This window comes from Harpia harpyja, chromosome 4, assembly GCF_026419915.1.
Source record: "Harpia harpyja isolate bHarHar1 chromosome 4, bHarHar1 primary haplotype, whole genome shotgun sequence".
Taxonomy (NCBI): domain Eukaryota; kingdom Metazoa; phylum Chordata; class Aves; order Accipitriformes; family Accipitridae; genus Harpia; species Harpia harpyja.
Window position 1 is genome coordinate 42,815,954 of NC_068943.1, and position 15,157 is coordinate 42,831,110.

At 43.3% G+C, this 15,157-nt stretch overlaps 1 protein-coding gene across 1 annotated transcript in view; it reads left to right on the plus strand.

Annotated features, from left to right (window-relative positions):
• Positions 1–15,157, plus strand: part of LOC128141191 (zonadhesin-like) — a 66,528-nt gene that overhangs the window by 5,191 nt on the left and 46,180 nt on the right. Inside the window, 11 exon segments of the mRNA XM_052785800.1 lie at positions 3,998–4,102; positions 7,847–8,039; positions 8,537–8,673; positions 9,223–9,447; positions 9,940–10,081; positions 10,391–10,514; positions 11,839–12,030; positions 12,447–12,584; positions 13,254–13,436; positions 13,540–13,734; positions 14,228–14,376. Of these exon segments, the coding sequence (XP_052641760.1) occupies positions 3,998–4,102; positions 7,847–8,039; positions 8,537–8,673; positions 9,223–9,447; positions 9,940–10,081; positions 10,391–10,514; positions 11,839–12,030; positions 12,447–12,584; positions 13,254–13,436; positions 13,540–13,734; positions 14,228–14,376 (1,783 nt within the window).

The window sequence follows — 15,157 nt, forward strand, 5'->3', positions numbered from 1 at the left end:
GTTAAGTTGTTCTAGTACTGAATGGTCCCTTGGTATAGTTTCCCCATAAAGAGAGAGTTTTCTGCAGCATTAAAATCCTGGCATGTGCCTTATATATCCCAGAGAATGAGTATAAGCCTAGTGAGGATTTGGTAGCCCAAGGTTACCTTTCCGTTGTGCTTGTTTCCTGTGATAAAATGTGGTGCTTTGTTATCCCTCTGAGGCCCTCTGGGTGAACTCTTTTCCATTCTTCAATACAGTACTTGGTAATAGGAAAAGTTTGGTGCTGCAGGTAGGAGCAATATTACCAATAATTCCCTCCACATGCCCTTAGACTTTAATTCATGTTTCTTAGCCCACCTGAACCCTAGCAAAAACACCTTATAGGGAGAGCATGGTGTAGCTGTCAATTTGTAAAAGGATATGTAATGTCACTACAAGAATGCAGTTTGCAAGCTGCAGTCCTACCAAGCTTTTCTCTTTCCTGTAAGCCCTGTACAGCATGTGAAGATGAACTATTTAATGAACAGCTCCAGGTGCCTCCTGCAGAGTCACTAAACTCAGTAACTTGATTCTTATGTCTGTAACTAGAATCCCTCTTACTAAATAATTACTAACTAATTACTGCTTGCCCCCCACAAAGCCCACCTTCTATCCTTCACTGAACATTTGAGCATGCTCTTTCTGTTTCAGGCCGACAGACTCCTATACCCAACTAAATACAGAGTCCAGCTACACTGCAGAGAGCATATGTGTCTTAGCGGTGGCAGGGTTTTCTAGTGCAGTTGTACCCAGCAGAGCGGCCGCAGCCCCTCTGCCTGCTCCCGGCATCTGTAGAAGCCATCCTTTCCAGGCACGGCTAAGCCGTGTTCCTGTACTCTGGGTACCTTATGCGTTGTCCAGTAGAAGGAGAAACGGAGTACCTAAAAAGAGATCGTGCCTAGACCACGATCTCAGTAGTTTCAATCCAGTTATAATACATAAGTGAGAGAATAGAACAAAGGATTTCTCTTACTTCCAGTGCCTGGGTTTAGGTATGAATAGCAAATAATTTTTCTCTCTCAAGGTCAGTCACACATGGGAAGTAATGGTGGTTTTGTGGATGTTTATCATATTACACTTACTATTTGCTGTGCTCTGTAGAGGGCCAGGGAACTAATTGAGGCTCCATAAAAAAAAAACCAACAAAAACCAGGAAATGCTGGCTTTTTTGCACGTAAGCAAGTATTTATAAATTGTACTTACCTAACTCTTGAATAAGTAAACAGACACGGGCATGTTACAGCATGGAGTTTAGAATGACAGATTTGCTACTGTATTATTATTGTTTATAGCGCAAGATCAGCCAAAAGCTGCAGTCAGGTTTCGCCTCCAGTGTATCAACCACAAAACCTGGGGAGAGCAAGTGAAAATCTCCGAGTAGATGATCAACAGGTTAAATATATGCAGAGTATCTCATGCTGAAATTCAATGCTTCCGTGTTAAAATTAGTCCCTCTTGTGTTCTTAAGTATGAATATGTCATCCAGCCCAACTGCAAAGCCCTTAGATGGTAAGAAGTTTGAATACCGTCACAAGCAGGAAAGGCTTGAGGATTCCCAGTGTTCTTTTTCACAGTTTGACTGACTTTAATTATATGTAATCTGTGTACTTAGTATTGCGTGCGTGTGAATGAAGCATCATTGCTATGCTGATACATAGCAATATATTTCAACACAGCAGTGGCAATTCCATGCCACACACAGTTAAATCTTGCCCCCCCCCGTCACTCTTCAAATATCCATCTGGAGTTTAGTAAACCACTTGATAATCAAGTTCTACAAAATCTTAACTTGGAAAGAATAATTAATTCTAGCTGGATAGGAGCATTTAATTGCTAAATGTACAACTGGCAGAAGAATTTTAAGATGGTGTATTGAACTGGGGAGGCCAATGTGGTCCTTAGAGCAGTAGCAGGAATACTTTGGCTTATCTTTTAAACCCCATGATCTTGAAGAGAGCAGAAGAATTGGAGTAGAAAGAGAGAACAATTAACTCTTAACAATGCTAACTAATAAAACTAACTTGGATATTTAGCTTGAAATTTCATTGTATGTCTTGAATTTTAAAATGCCGTGACATATTAAACATTTGAATTTTCTCTGCCAGCTCAGTTTTACAAAAGGAAGAAACATTTTTAGATGGGAAATTCATGAGAATTTATTTTTCAAATCTTGTCAGAATTTCCAAACCTGAAAGATTTGGGCTATCTGTAATGTGCTGATTTTAAATAAAGTGACCTGCTGTTTTCTTCCATTGATTATGTCCTGGCATCTCTGCTTATATTGCAGAACCAAGCAATTTATAGTCTTCACAGCACCTTTGTATTCCTGAAACGAAAAGTTTTTTGGAAAAAAAACCCAGTCAATCATTTAAATCATAGAATCATAGAATCATTTCGGTTGCAAAAGACCTTCAAGATCATCGAGTCCAGCCATTAACCATGCCCCCTGAACCATGCCCTGGAGTACCCTGTCCACTCGCTTTTTGAATATCTCCAGGGATGGTGACTCAACCGCTTCCCTGGGCAGCCCATTCCAATGTCTGACAACCCTCTCAGTAAAAAACTTTTTCCTAATATCTAACCTAAATCTCCCTTGCCTCAACTTGAGGCCATTTCCTCTTGTCCTATCTCTAGCCACCTGACAGAAGAGACCAACACCCACCTCACTACAACCCCCTTTCAGGTAGTTGTAGAGAGCGATAAGGTCTCCCCTCAGCCTCCTCTTTTCTAGACTGAACAACCCCAGATCCCTCAGCCGTTCCTCATAAGACTTGCTCAAATGACAGCCTTCAACAAACAAGAGCTGACTGAAATGCTATGGAAATTCTAGATCTCAAGGAAAATGTTCATTCAAAATTAAGCAAACCCAGAAAAAAATGTAAAATTCCATAATGCGCCCCCTCCCTTTTTTTTTTTTTGCAACTTACCAGAAATGCTTAAAATGATTTGCAAACTTGAATATTTGAAGTTTGAAAATGTTACTGACTTTCAGAACTTTGTTTTCATTTTCTGTTGGTTAGCTTTAGTAGAAGGCGATGCTCCTGGACTTCTGCCTTGTGTTACTTCAGCTTTGTCTTTTCTCAGTGTAAATACAGCAAAACCCTTTGTCTGTCTAATGCAGCGACCTTTTGAAAGTTCAAGTGCTTTAAACATCATAAAATGTCTTTTCTGGAGCAGGTTCCCTTCTTCCAGATAGCCCTTGTCCCCAGTGCAGGACAATTTAGTTTCTGACATATATTGACTTAGTGAGTAAAAGGTTTGGAATTGGAGGGACAGACAGACATGAATGGGTGAGGCTTATCCATCTTTGACTTCACCTATTACTTGATTTTGCTCACTGCTGTGAAAGACTTTTTTGAAACGCAGCCTACTAGAATGGCCTCCTCTCCGTTCCTTTAAATGATTCTGGCATCTTACTACCATTACGTATAAAACACTGTTGATGTGTAAGTAAAGAAAGTGCACTTACCGGCCAGCCATCCTATGCGGGTTCTAGGCTGTTTTCATCAGTAGTGGACCAGCTTACCAGGGACCATCCTGGACTTTGCTGCTTTTGAGAACACAAAGCTTAAACAGCCTCTGGGAAACTGTGTAGTGCTGTATCGCCTAACACCTATATTATTTTAGGACACTACTACCATCTTAGCTTTGCCTTGAGCTTGTGCTAATAAATCCTTTTTAATTGGACAGTGTTTTAGCCTAGACTGAGTAGCATGCTGACACAACTGGTTCTCCTGTTTTTGCTTTGGAGGTGGCTTGTATCCTGCTGGATCAGAGCACATTCACGTCTGCCTTCAGGGTGCAAGGTTCATACACCCTGATATGATTTAGTCAGCAAATACTTGTGCTTTCTGATTTGTCCCCACAACACGCACACACATGTCAGCATGCAAGAGACCCATCACCACTCTACTCTAAGTCCAAGTTGTCCAGAACGTCATTTCTGAACCAGATGTTGTTTTCTTCTTCTCTATAGGTCACTTCTGTTCCAATGGCCTTGCAGTCCGTCCATGCGCAGCAGGGAGTTTCAAGCCCAGAGAGGGACTTCATACACCCAGCAGCAGCTCCTCATGCTTGCCAGGTCTGTACCATGAAAGATCTTTGTTTTGGACAGTGGGGGTAATAATTCTCACTGTAAATCACGCTGTTAAGTGTGTTCTCGTGAAGGGGCTGGCAGTTACAGTACTTATTTACTAGTCTCTGGCTCGGGCAGTACTAGAGCTGGATGAAAGGAACACCTGTGGAATCTCCTATGAGTCACCAGACTTGTGTTGAAGCATTCAGGAGTTACAAAGCTGTTGCATCCAGAGGTGCTTACTATCTACTTATTTCATTGGGACTGCCTTTATGGGTATGGAGCCTGGTATTTAGATATCTGCCCTACACAGAGATTTCAAAGAAGTTGCAATGGAGGGAAAAGGTGGTTACGGTACTTTCAGTAGAAGGAAAGAAAGTCAAGGAGCAATTTGAAATTACGTGCTAAAGGCATCCAACAGGTCAGTTGTGAAGCCGAAGTCAGCAACTGGCCTGTTGTTAAAGCTTAAGGAAGAACCTTTTTATGATGAGGGTGGTGAAACACTGGCACAGGTTGCCCAGAGGGAGGTGGTAGATGCCCCATTCCTGGAAACATTCAAGGTCAGGTTGGACGGGGCTCTGAGCAACCTGTTCTAGTTGAAGATGTCCCTGCTCATTGCAGGGGGGTTTGGACTAGGTGACCTTTAAAGGTCCCTTCCAACCCAAACCGTTCTATGATTCTTATTCAATGCGTCAGCTTTGCATGCGAGACACTTTTTAACACTATTAGTCAACTTTGAGGAGATGTGCTATGCTGTAACGCAGTCTGATTTTTCAAGCTCTTTTATGAGTGGAACAGAGGAGTAACATAATTAAAGGAAGTTGACCATACACATTCTTTTTGGGAAAGGGGTTCTTTATTTGTATGTGTTTGAATCAATCACAATAGTCCCTGGCCTGCTTTTGCAGCAAGGGGAAATTGGGTTACAGATTAGGCAAAACTTTTTTTATTATAACAGTAAAAAAGCACTGGAATTTATACCTTCAGAAGCTGTAGAAGCCCTGCCCTTAAGAGTTTTTCAAGTGCTAAGTAGATGAAACAGCGTGTAATGTTCTGAAATGCATGCAAGGAGGTAGGCACAAGGCTTCCACAGATTTCCAGCTCTATTTTCTGTGATGTTGCCTTCTAAATATTTTTGGTTTGGTTTTCTAAATCAGTAGAACTTTGTTTTGCATGTGGTAGGGCTGAGTCACACTAATGATTGGGAAACCTGTTGGAAGTGACTAGATTTTGCAATTTAGTAATGAATAAATTAATTTAAAAGGACATAATAATAGAGCTTTGTTAAAGTCTTCTCTGCTGCTAAATCTTTGCTTAGACAGGGAGAGGGAGACCTGGCTTTCTGCTACAGTAATCACATGTTGCTGAGACCAGTTCTGCCTGTTTTTGAACATTTCCGATATCTCCGTGTCTCTCGCAGTGGCATAAAAAAAATGCCTCTCTCTCCTTAACAGTGCTATACAAATGGGAAAATAGGGGGATATTCAGGGAATGAGCTCAGTTCACTAAAGTAAACTTTGGCCCAAGTCCAGAACGTTTTGTCCAGGGTCACAAATCACCAGGTGCACTGCTGGGAGCAGAAACCTAGAGCTCAGTTGCTCAGTCTCCCTTTACATCTACTGGGCTCTTCCCCTCAGAGGGGTAAATGTGCTAAGAAAATAATTATCTCCTTCAAATCAAGCCCTACATTTTTCTATTTGATCATTTCTTTTCTAGCGAATGACTGAGCTGCTAAAGCGTCTTGACTGTTGAATGATTTTTTTACTCACCAGCTAAGTCTAGGCAATTGCTGCTTTCCGCCCACTTCTGAAATTAAAACCAGAAGTGCATTTACATGGTGCAGCAAGGAACAAACCTCACATCTCATCAAGACAGCAAAATTCAAGAGACAGGGCCAGCGGCACCTGAACAAATGCTGTAGAAGCTGCAAAGTAAATTAGAGTTTAAAAACTCTTTCAGTTTAATAATGTAAACTGTTACGCTATGCCGATACTACTTTATATAATGATGTTGTCAACTCTCCCAAGGAACGCTTGGCAAAGGTAGGACAACGCCTGCTGCAAAATACGCGGGGGACACGTGAATAAATGGTGACAAGCCATAGCATATTTCAAGTATACTACCATGAGGGAGATACGGCTCGTGTGGTATTAGCCTGTGTCCACCATCTGCACTACAGCGTGTGAAGTGTGACATATTTACTTCTCAGTGAAACCGACTTTGCCTGCATCGCATCTATTGCACAGCAAGTACATGGACTAGCCTGGTCCTGCAGAATAGATAATATGCTCTAAATCTGTGCCCTGATTGATCTGCTATAAAGTGTCCAGGCAGCCATGCTATTAAGTCCATTCTAAACTCCAAAGGGAAGCATCATCTCCAGAAAGTCAGGCAAGAACTGGAAATTTTGTCCCTATAGTCAAGTCACATAGATTCTGGTTATATAAAATGCCAGTCCCACTGGATTTGCTGGGGGTGCAAATCCACATCATGAAGCTTTTGACAGCTTAAGGCAATTTTTAGAGTCCCACAACTCCATGAGGTTGCAGCCCCCCTCAGGTGTGTTGATTCAGTTGCTGTGCTCAGAGCTGTGGAATTTTATAGTTTTGAGAAGTTCAAATCTTGTTGTACTGAGGTTTTTGAACCTTGTGTTCATCCATGCCATGTGCAGTAAATGTAAGGGGAAAATAATAAGCTTTTTCTGAGGAGTGGGAATGAGCAACTGGGTGGAAGGCAGGGGGAGAGATGACCCTTAAACTTGCTTTGCACTCTGAGGAATCCTAATCTGGACCTGCATCTTCAATCTGTGGAGAGGAAAGCCTAGTAGATTTTAATAAATCCTGATCATTCTGAGGGTGCTGTAAGGCTCTATTCCAGCCTGCAGAGGCACATACACACTAGTGTATGCCTGAGCCTTGCCTTGACAAGCATTTGGAAGGGAGCCAGGGGTTCAACCTGGAAGTACTCCAGGGAGCCATTATCAGCAGCCAGAGTTTTCCCTTCTCCCTGAATTGCTCTATTTGCTTTGTGCTGTTGAAAGGCCTGACTCAGGAGGATAGCAACTTCTCCTGGGCTAAATTTGTGTTTCCTTTTCACCAAGTTAAACGTTTGGGGACATTTTGTAATGAAATACACTCTCTGCATGTGGTAACACCAGTAAGGGATTGTTGTTTTATTATGTATTGATGTTACTAGTGTTCCTTTAAGTTACAATGCAAGCATCTTTTGTTTAACACGTGGGATTTTAGAGATGATCACGTCTCGAACTGGTTGTCATTCAAGCAGGTATCCATGTGTTTGTACTGAGAATATCTCCAGTCTGCGAAACCCGTTTGTCTCTCTTTGTATTCAGAATGCAAACGTAGAAACAGCTCAGCTTTCATGGAAACCCCAGGCTCTCTTTACAACTGAGGCCTAAGCATCGTGATTATTAAACATACCTCCATCTGAGTGTGTTTTAAGGCTGATACTTTTGTTTATTTTTTAATGTATCTCATTCCTTGTATTATCAGCTCAGAGCATAGTCCAGATGGTTTTACCGCTTCTGTGAGCCACTCAACCGCAGTAACATTCAGCTAATCCAATACCACCACCTTCTGGCTTTGGAGTAACTTTATTGTTGGTATGAATGAACCTCCATCATACTTTCTTGCTGTAGGTGAAAGCAAAGGAATCGTATTTCATAGGACCCTCTGTTTTGTCGGCAGGTCATGCTCCCTTTGGGACCTTAAATGTCTTCTCTCTCTTTAGGAATTGGATTGTGTTTAAAGTGCCCCGCTGGGCATTTCTGTCCTGCTGGATCAGGTTATCCAGTCCCATGCCAGCCAGGTACATACAATCCTCTCCAAGGACAGGATGAAGCTGCTGATTGCAGAGCCTGCCCAGCAGGGAGAGCTTGTACTCAGGCTGGCTTAGCCCAGCCTGATGCAGAGTGCTTACCAGGGTAAGCCTTGTTGTTTTCTGTGCTTCTATCTATGTCTGTGCATATATTTCACCATCGTTGTTTATGCTTTGTGCATAGGGCTGTGCAGGTGGCATCCTTTGCTATGTCAAGATTTTATTGCAGTTTCTGGTAAATCAGTGTGGCATAGACTGTTCTGGTGGAAGGCACTGCTGCCTGCTATTGCGACAGGATAGGTGGTAAAAAGAGACAAGAATGAAGCTGGGCCACATGTCCCATGGTTATGAACAAAGTGACCTGGCTGAATAACCTGCTTTTCTTTTGGTGAAAAATGTATGACACAACCAGTCCATTTACAGTGTTTCATTTTTGGTATTTCTGCATTATCAGTTGTCAGTTACATTGCTGTCAGCCACAGCATCAAGTGCTTCAGCTTTTTCCCAGCTGCAGCATTCATCCTAATATTCTGGTAGGGCATAGAGTTTGTCTCCCTCTTGCATCAAAACATTTGTCCCAGCTAGCCTGCTGTGTTCTGTTAGGTATGTGTGCCCAGCGGGGTCATCCAGCCCTCATTTTCCCAGCAACGCCTGTCCTCCAGGAACGTTTGGCAATGACTTCAGCCTCTTTGATAAGTCCCAGTGTGAAACGTGCCCTGCTGGATTTGTCTGTGTGAGAGGTAGGTGGCTTTATGACAAAGTGAACTGTGTTCTTTGGTACCCCTTATCACAGAGCCCCCTAGTAAGTACTAGAGTAGGTCAGTGAGGTATCACAATGATGGTAAATGGGAAGAAGTTGCCCTGCAGAGACTGCTGTGCTCACTGGACAAGTTGATTTTAATTTTACTCTGAAATTTCCTCTTTATGCCACCCATGAATACTGTTTTAACTTCATGACCTGGAAGCAGCCAGTTTTTACAGTCTTCAAAGTTTTTAGCTTATTGGTGGCTTCTTCACTTTAATGTCTATGCTAGCTTTGGACAGGGGCACCATGCAGGATACCTGAGTTGAAGAATAATTGCTTTAGTAACTGGTTCTGTGATAGAGCCTCTCATCGACAGAGGAAGTAATTATTGTTATTAAGGCACAAAGGCACAAAATGAGGAGAAGACTTAACTTGGGGTTATCCAGCAGTGCTGAAAACAGAGTGAGGGAACTGGATTGTGTGAAGCCAGTATGCTACCCATTAGGCTACATTGCTTCTCTTAAATTTGTCATTGTGTTTACAGGAACAGGTGGGAAACAGAAGCCTCCCACTCCATGCCCAGTTGGTCACTACTGCCCCCCAGGCACAAAGCACCCAATGCAGCACAAGTGTGCCCGAGGCACCTGGAGCAATAGGACAAGCCTGACCTCGGAAGAGGAGTGCTTTCCGTGCCCCGCAGGCTGGTTTTGTGTGGGAGGAGCCCCTATCCCTACTGGGATGTGCAGCTCAGGGCACTACTGCCCTCAAGGTAGGCAGCTTTTTGCAGGAATGAAGGAGGTTTAGTTTACTTCTGTCTCTGGAAATTTTGTGGACTCTGATAAAATCATGCGCTGACTTTATCAGCGTATTTTTTGCATCAAAGTATTTCAGTGTGGAGCTGGATAGCAAACTGTCCATTCTGTATAGTCATACTTTAAATCTGTACTGTTTGAACTGAGTGTGTTGGTGCCAATATTTTTTTCCCCTTAATTTGCGAAGAATTAAAATGCACAATCAAGTGTCTGGTACAAGCACAATTCTAAATTTGAAACTTTCTGCAAAGATTCTGCAGTATGTACTAAATTAAGATTTTTTTGTTGTTCTCAGATCTGTGAGCAGTCATTTTTATATATAGGAATATGTATTTACATGTAACTCCTGTAAATACTTAATAGCAATGAAGAACAGGGGGCCTTATTGCCTTCTGTCTTCAAGGCTGTATTAAGAATTAGCATGGTTCTCTCCTGGTTTTTTTGGAAAGGTACGTGGAGGGGCACACAGTACCCCTGCCCTGCAGGAACTTACAGTACCAGGCTGGGAAATGCCAGAGTGGAAGATTGCGCTGCCTGCCCCACAGGAGCTTTCTGCACCAGTGGGACCTCCAAGCCAGTTCTATGCCCAGTGTAAGTACACTACACATGCTGCAGTAGTTGTGCAGGTACAAAACAAAATATTTCTACACAGCATTTCAGAACACTTCTGATTTTAAGTAACACCTTTCTGCACCAGAAATGTTAGTGAGTTCCTTTCACCTTGCTTGTTACTGGGTGGTCCAGGCAAGTTTTTTCTGAATCGGGCAGTTTCTTGGCTCCAGGAACAATAGATTTCCTCTATACCAAAGACTGAGAACGCAGACCAGAGGTGCACTGTCCTTTTCTTGGTTGCTTTGCTGCTGTTTATGACTCTCCCTTCTGCTGTATTTTCTCCTGCAGAGGAACTTATCGCATGGAACATGGCGCAAAAGTGGCTGCAGACTGCATCCCTTGTCCTGGAGGGTATTACTGCCCTGAGCTTGGCACTGTTACTCCTCAAACATGTGGTGCTGGCAACTTTTCAGTAAGTAGCAATAATTTTATCCTGTCATCTGTTCAGTGTAAGGACTGAATTTTGGCAGAAAAGGGAGCTTCAAGGGGAGGTTGAGGCTTTGAGTGCCTCAGAGAAGGAGCCCATCTCCTTGCATGATAAGTCTGAGTATTTGGGGTGGTTGTGTACTGTGCTTCAAATAATATCGGCCACCTGTGCTGACCCTACAAGTAAGGAGTGAAAGCGCTAGTCCAGAGAAGTCACTGGGAATATTCCTATGCAATCAGGTTTGGAGCTGCTCCAGACATGATGCTTAGAAGTATTTATCACATGTGCAATACTGCTCCTGCTGTTATTCCCACTCCAGAGGCTTGCAGTAGCACTCTAAGTACATCTGTCATGTGTCTGGCTGTGGGTAGTTGAGTAGATACTTTGGGTTTTCATGATGTATTTTACCCTGGTAGAAAGCAGATGCCTGTATTTAATTCCTGCTCAAAAGGAAGTATTTGATTGCAATGGAGCTAAACTATCACTGGGCTTTGGAAGGTAAAACAACAAGATGGAGCTGCAGAGGGGAACAGTGATGGCACAACTATTCTCACAAGCAGGTGCTAAGGCCTGTTTCTTTTTTATTTGCCTCAAAACTGTAATGAATAATTCTAGTGGTAATTGCCACGTTTCCCCATTGATGAGAAATGGGTTTGTCACTCCTGTCAAATGATCCCAGTATTCCTGTCCAGGCGAGTTCTCTATCACTGCACGAATTTGGTAGTTATCACTGGAACCCTTAATTAAGTTTGGAGAGGAGGTAAATGGAGATTTATGTATGGCAAATAGACCTAGGTTATTTTTTGTTTGCACTTCGGAGTTCAGTGTAACAAAGAAAGATGAGGGAACGTGTCTGTGTTTTTTCTCTGCTCCTGCTGGTAAAGGGTGTTGGGTTGACTGTTCTGAGGATCAGAACTTTTTGTATGGATAATCCACAGGCAGTGACAGGGCCTGCTTCTTATTTGTGAAGCACAGGCTTTCTTGCCTGCAGGGTGAATACACTGAATTGCATGCTGTTTGTTGTTCATAGGGTAGGTTAGGTGGAAGTTTTAAAGGAAACTCTGCTTCCGGTAGTATTACTGAGCATAACAGGGAATGTTTTATAAGAGCCAGGGTCCTGTCATCGGCTCCCGAGGGCAATGTCTTTGCTTAGTGGCCGTGTTTTTGTGGACTGTTTTGTTTACTGATAGGGTCTGCTGTAGAGTTGGTTGCATTCATTTCCTTTGTTTTGTGCCTCAACACAGCTTGCCAAATGTGCAAGGATTCTTTTGCTCTCTCGAAGTGGAACCATGTGCCTTTCATGTTGTAGGACCAAGGTTCAGCCTCCTGCTTGCCATGTCTTGTCGGACATTACTGTGCTAGTGAGCACACTAGCTGGGAAGTGATGCTCCTTGCTATGATTTGCCCAGCGGGTCTCCTGTGCCCAGAAGGACAGGCAGTTGTTCCTGATGCCAGTGCAAATGCCTGCCCAAGAGGATACTACTGTCCCCGGGGAGATACTGTAAGTGAATCTGCTTTGGTCCTTGGGATTCACTGTTCTCTCATCAAGTCGGCTGTACAGTTACAGTCTGCACTGGGATTAGTCTTGCTATGGGAGCCTTTCCTAACAATTTTTTTTACTGATTTCTGTACTCTTTTGGCGTTCGCAGATCTTAGCAGTATTTGCCCTACATAAAACTGTTCATAATATTGGGATAACGTTTTCTGAGATGGTGTATTCAATACAGAGGATTGGATCCATGTTCTATTATACCATCTTTTCAGCATTCACACCAGATTCCTAGTGTCGCTTTTCAGTGTTTGTTCCCAGTTACGGGGAAGGATTATTTTCACAGCTTCAGTTTCTGGGTGATTGCCTTGTGGGATGCAGCAGTCATATTAGTATGTTGAAGACCCATTTTTCTATTTCATTTCAAGGGCTTGCATGCTAAGCCTTGCCCCAGCGGGACCTATGGTGAGCAGAAGGGTCTAAGCAGTGCTGATGAATGCTTACTGTGCCCTGCAGGGAAGTACTGCTACAGAGATGGGATTGAGCCTCTAGGAATTCCCCACCCTGTAAGTATAGCCCAGGTTCTCCTGCCTTCCCCCCCCCCCCCCCCCCCCCCCCGCAAAGGCTGCTATTGTTAATGGAGCAAGCTTAATGCATGTTTTCTGTCTTTACTTTGCCTTCTGGCTGTCAGTGCAGGCTATGAAAGAGAGTTCAAAGGTCAGGAATTGGTGCTGCTCTGTCTCTAATGAGTTTTGGGATCTTTCATTGCAATTGTCTCGTCTCTGGAAAGAGTGAACTCTTCAAATATTAATAGCTGTTAAAAAAAGAAGTCTCTATTAAGAGTAAAAAATGCAGTTGGATTCTCTTCCACTTGGATGAATCCACATTTTTATTTAAGAACAAGGTAATAACTCTTATCCCGGTTACAGCTCTTCCAAGCGCAGAAGAGCATCTTCTGCGCAACTGTATAGGCAACATTTAGGGCCTGTCTCAATGACAAGATTTTACCTTAAAAAATCTCACCTAAAATAATTATCCTACATGGTCAAAATTTTACTGGTAAGACTGAATTACCTTCCTTCCCTTCTTTTCTGCTCCATTTTCTTGCAGTAAAAAAATGCCAGGTTATTCAAATTGTAGATGAAGCTTGTATCTTTGTGTTGAATCTTAACAGATTCCTCTTCCCTGCTCCAAAGACGACAAAGCCATGCCTGACTGTGTATTTTGCTTTCCAGACGGGGGATTGCCCACCTGGCTACAACTGTCCTCCAGGGACTGGATTCCCTTTCTCCTTCCCCTGTATGCCAGGCTTCTTCTGGGATAATTCCAGTGTAGAGGGTGAAGATGCTTGCAAACCATGTCCACCTGGGTACTACTGTGACTCTCCTGCCATGTTGGAGCCCAAACCTTGCCCAGCAGTAAGTTGTTCTTTCGTGGTTATCTAATGGAAGAAGCTGGTTTGTGGGAGTCTATTTAATAGAAGAGCCTTAGATGCTGTATTAAGCTGGCTTTGTTCTGCAGGGCTTTTACTGTGTCGAAGGCAGCTCTAAACATGAACCCTGCCCAGAGGGTACATACAGTAACAAGAAGGGGCTGTCTGGACCCTCGGAGTGCAGCCCCTGTGGCCATGGTTTCTACTGTGCTGCTCCAGGACAGACTGGGCCAAGTGGTCCCTGTAAGGCTGGATTCTACTGCCAGGGCAGGGCCCTGACTCCAGTAAGTCACACAGCAAGGTTTTCTTCTCCTTATCTAATTGTGCTCCACTGTGGGGGCTTTTTTCCCACTGTGGTGCTTTTTGTCAACCCAGTGACTTCCAGAGTCACAGTTTTGTACTGCTCACGCTCAAGTTTATGGCATAAGGACCGCTCGTGCTGCCCTCAAAGGGAGTGTAGCCATGTCATATTTTTCCCTCTCAACACTAACACCCCCTTAATTAAAAATGCAGCCAGGTGGAAAGGCTACAGGTGAAAAGTTTAGTGGGTGTGAATTGCAGTGGGATTGCTAGTGTAACAGTGTCATCCATATTTATTCTTTTTGCATTTGCTACATTTCCCTTAAGTAGGTATTGTCTGTTTTCTGTACAACAGAGTATCTCTTGTTTTTCTTTATTGCCTTGGGCCCAAATCAGTATGATGCCTTTAAATACTTTAACCCCATTTACTCCTTTTTTTTTTTTTTTTTTTTTTAATGATGCCTTTTCCAATTTCAGTTGCCCACAGATGGTGTGACAGGAAATATGTGCCCTGCTGGGGCATACTGCCCACCCGGCTCTCCCTCACCTATCCCCTGTCCTCCAGGAACTTACAGCAACGTGAGTGGGTTGAGAAGCCTCCGTGAGTGCTTGGACTGCCCACCTGGGTGAGTATCATCTTTGGAGAATAAGGCTCAGTTCTGTCCCATTGCAAAGGGGTTGTTCAGCCCCCAGTTTGTTGCCAGAGCAGCCCATCTTTACCTTACCTTCAGCCCTCTTACAGAGGAGTCCCCTCTGTTCCCAAGGCTCTAGTACAAATGCACAACCTGCTTTCTCCATGGCTACGTGCCTGTATCAGTAGACTTGCAATAAGGAATTTGAATTGTCTGAGTTGTCCCTCAGCTTTTACTGTTCACTGGCTTCTGTCAAGACTCATTATGTCTGTAGTGCAGGATGGCTTGACCTAGCAGCTCTTGCTTGAACGTCCTCATTAATACTGATGGGGTAGTCCTTTTTTATGTTACCAGATAGTATAATTCACCACCTTGTTGCGTTCCTTTTAATGACACAAAATTACACATCTGATTCTGAAGGAAAAGGTATGGATTGTGGTGGCTTTCACCTGTCCGTGAGTGTGCATTGAGTATGTGCAACTTGTTAAGGCTAGCGAGGGACAGTCTGACTTTCAGGTGATCATATCTTCATGCTGGCATGACAAATGGTGCGTGCAAGATCATCTGGGGCTTAGTGGCACAAAACTTATAATTTTTATGCTTTACTGTGAAGAAGGAGATCAGCCGGGTTGGAGTTGTAGATCTCCATGCGGTGGAATCCAAAGCTCTTGAGAGAATCCACATTCAAAAAACTGTGTCTCTTTTTTACTTTTACTTCACTCTGTTTTCCCAGGAGAAGTAGGCAGGAAAACAGAGCAAGAGACTGCTCTGGAAT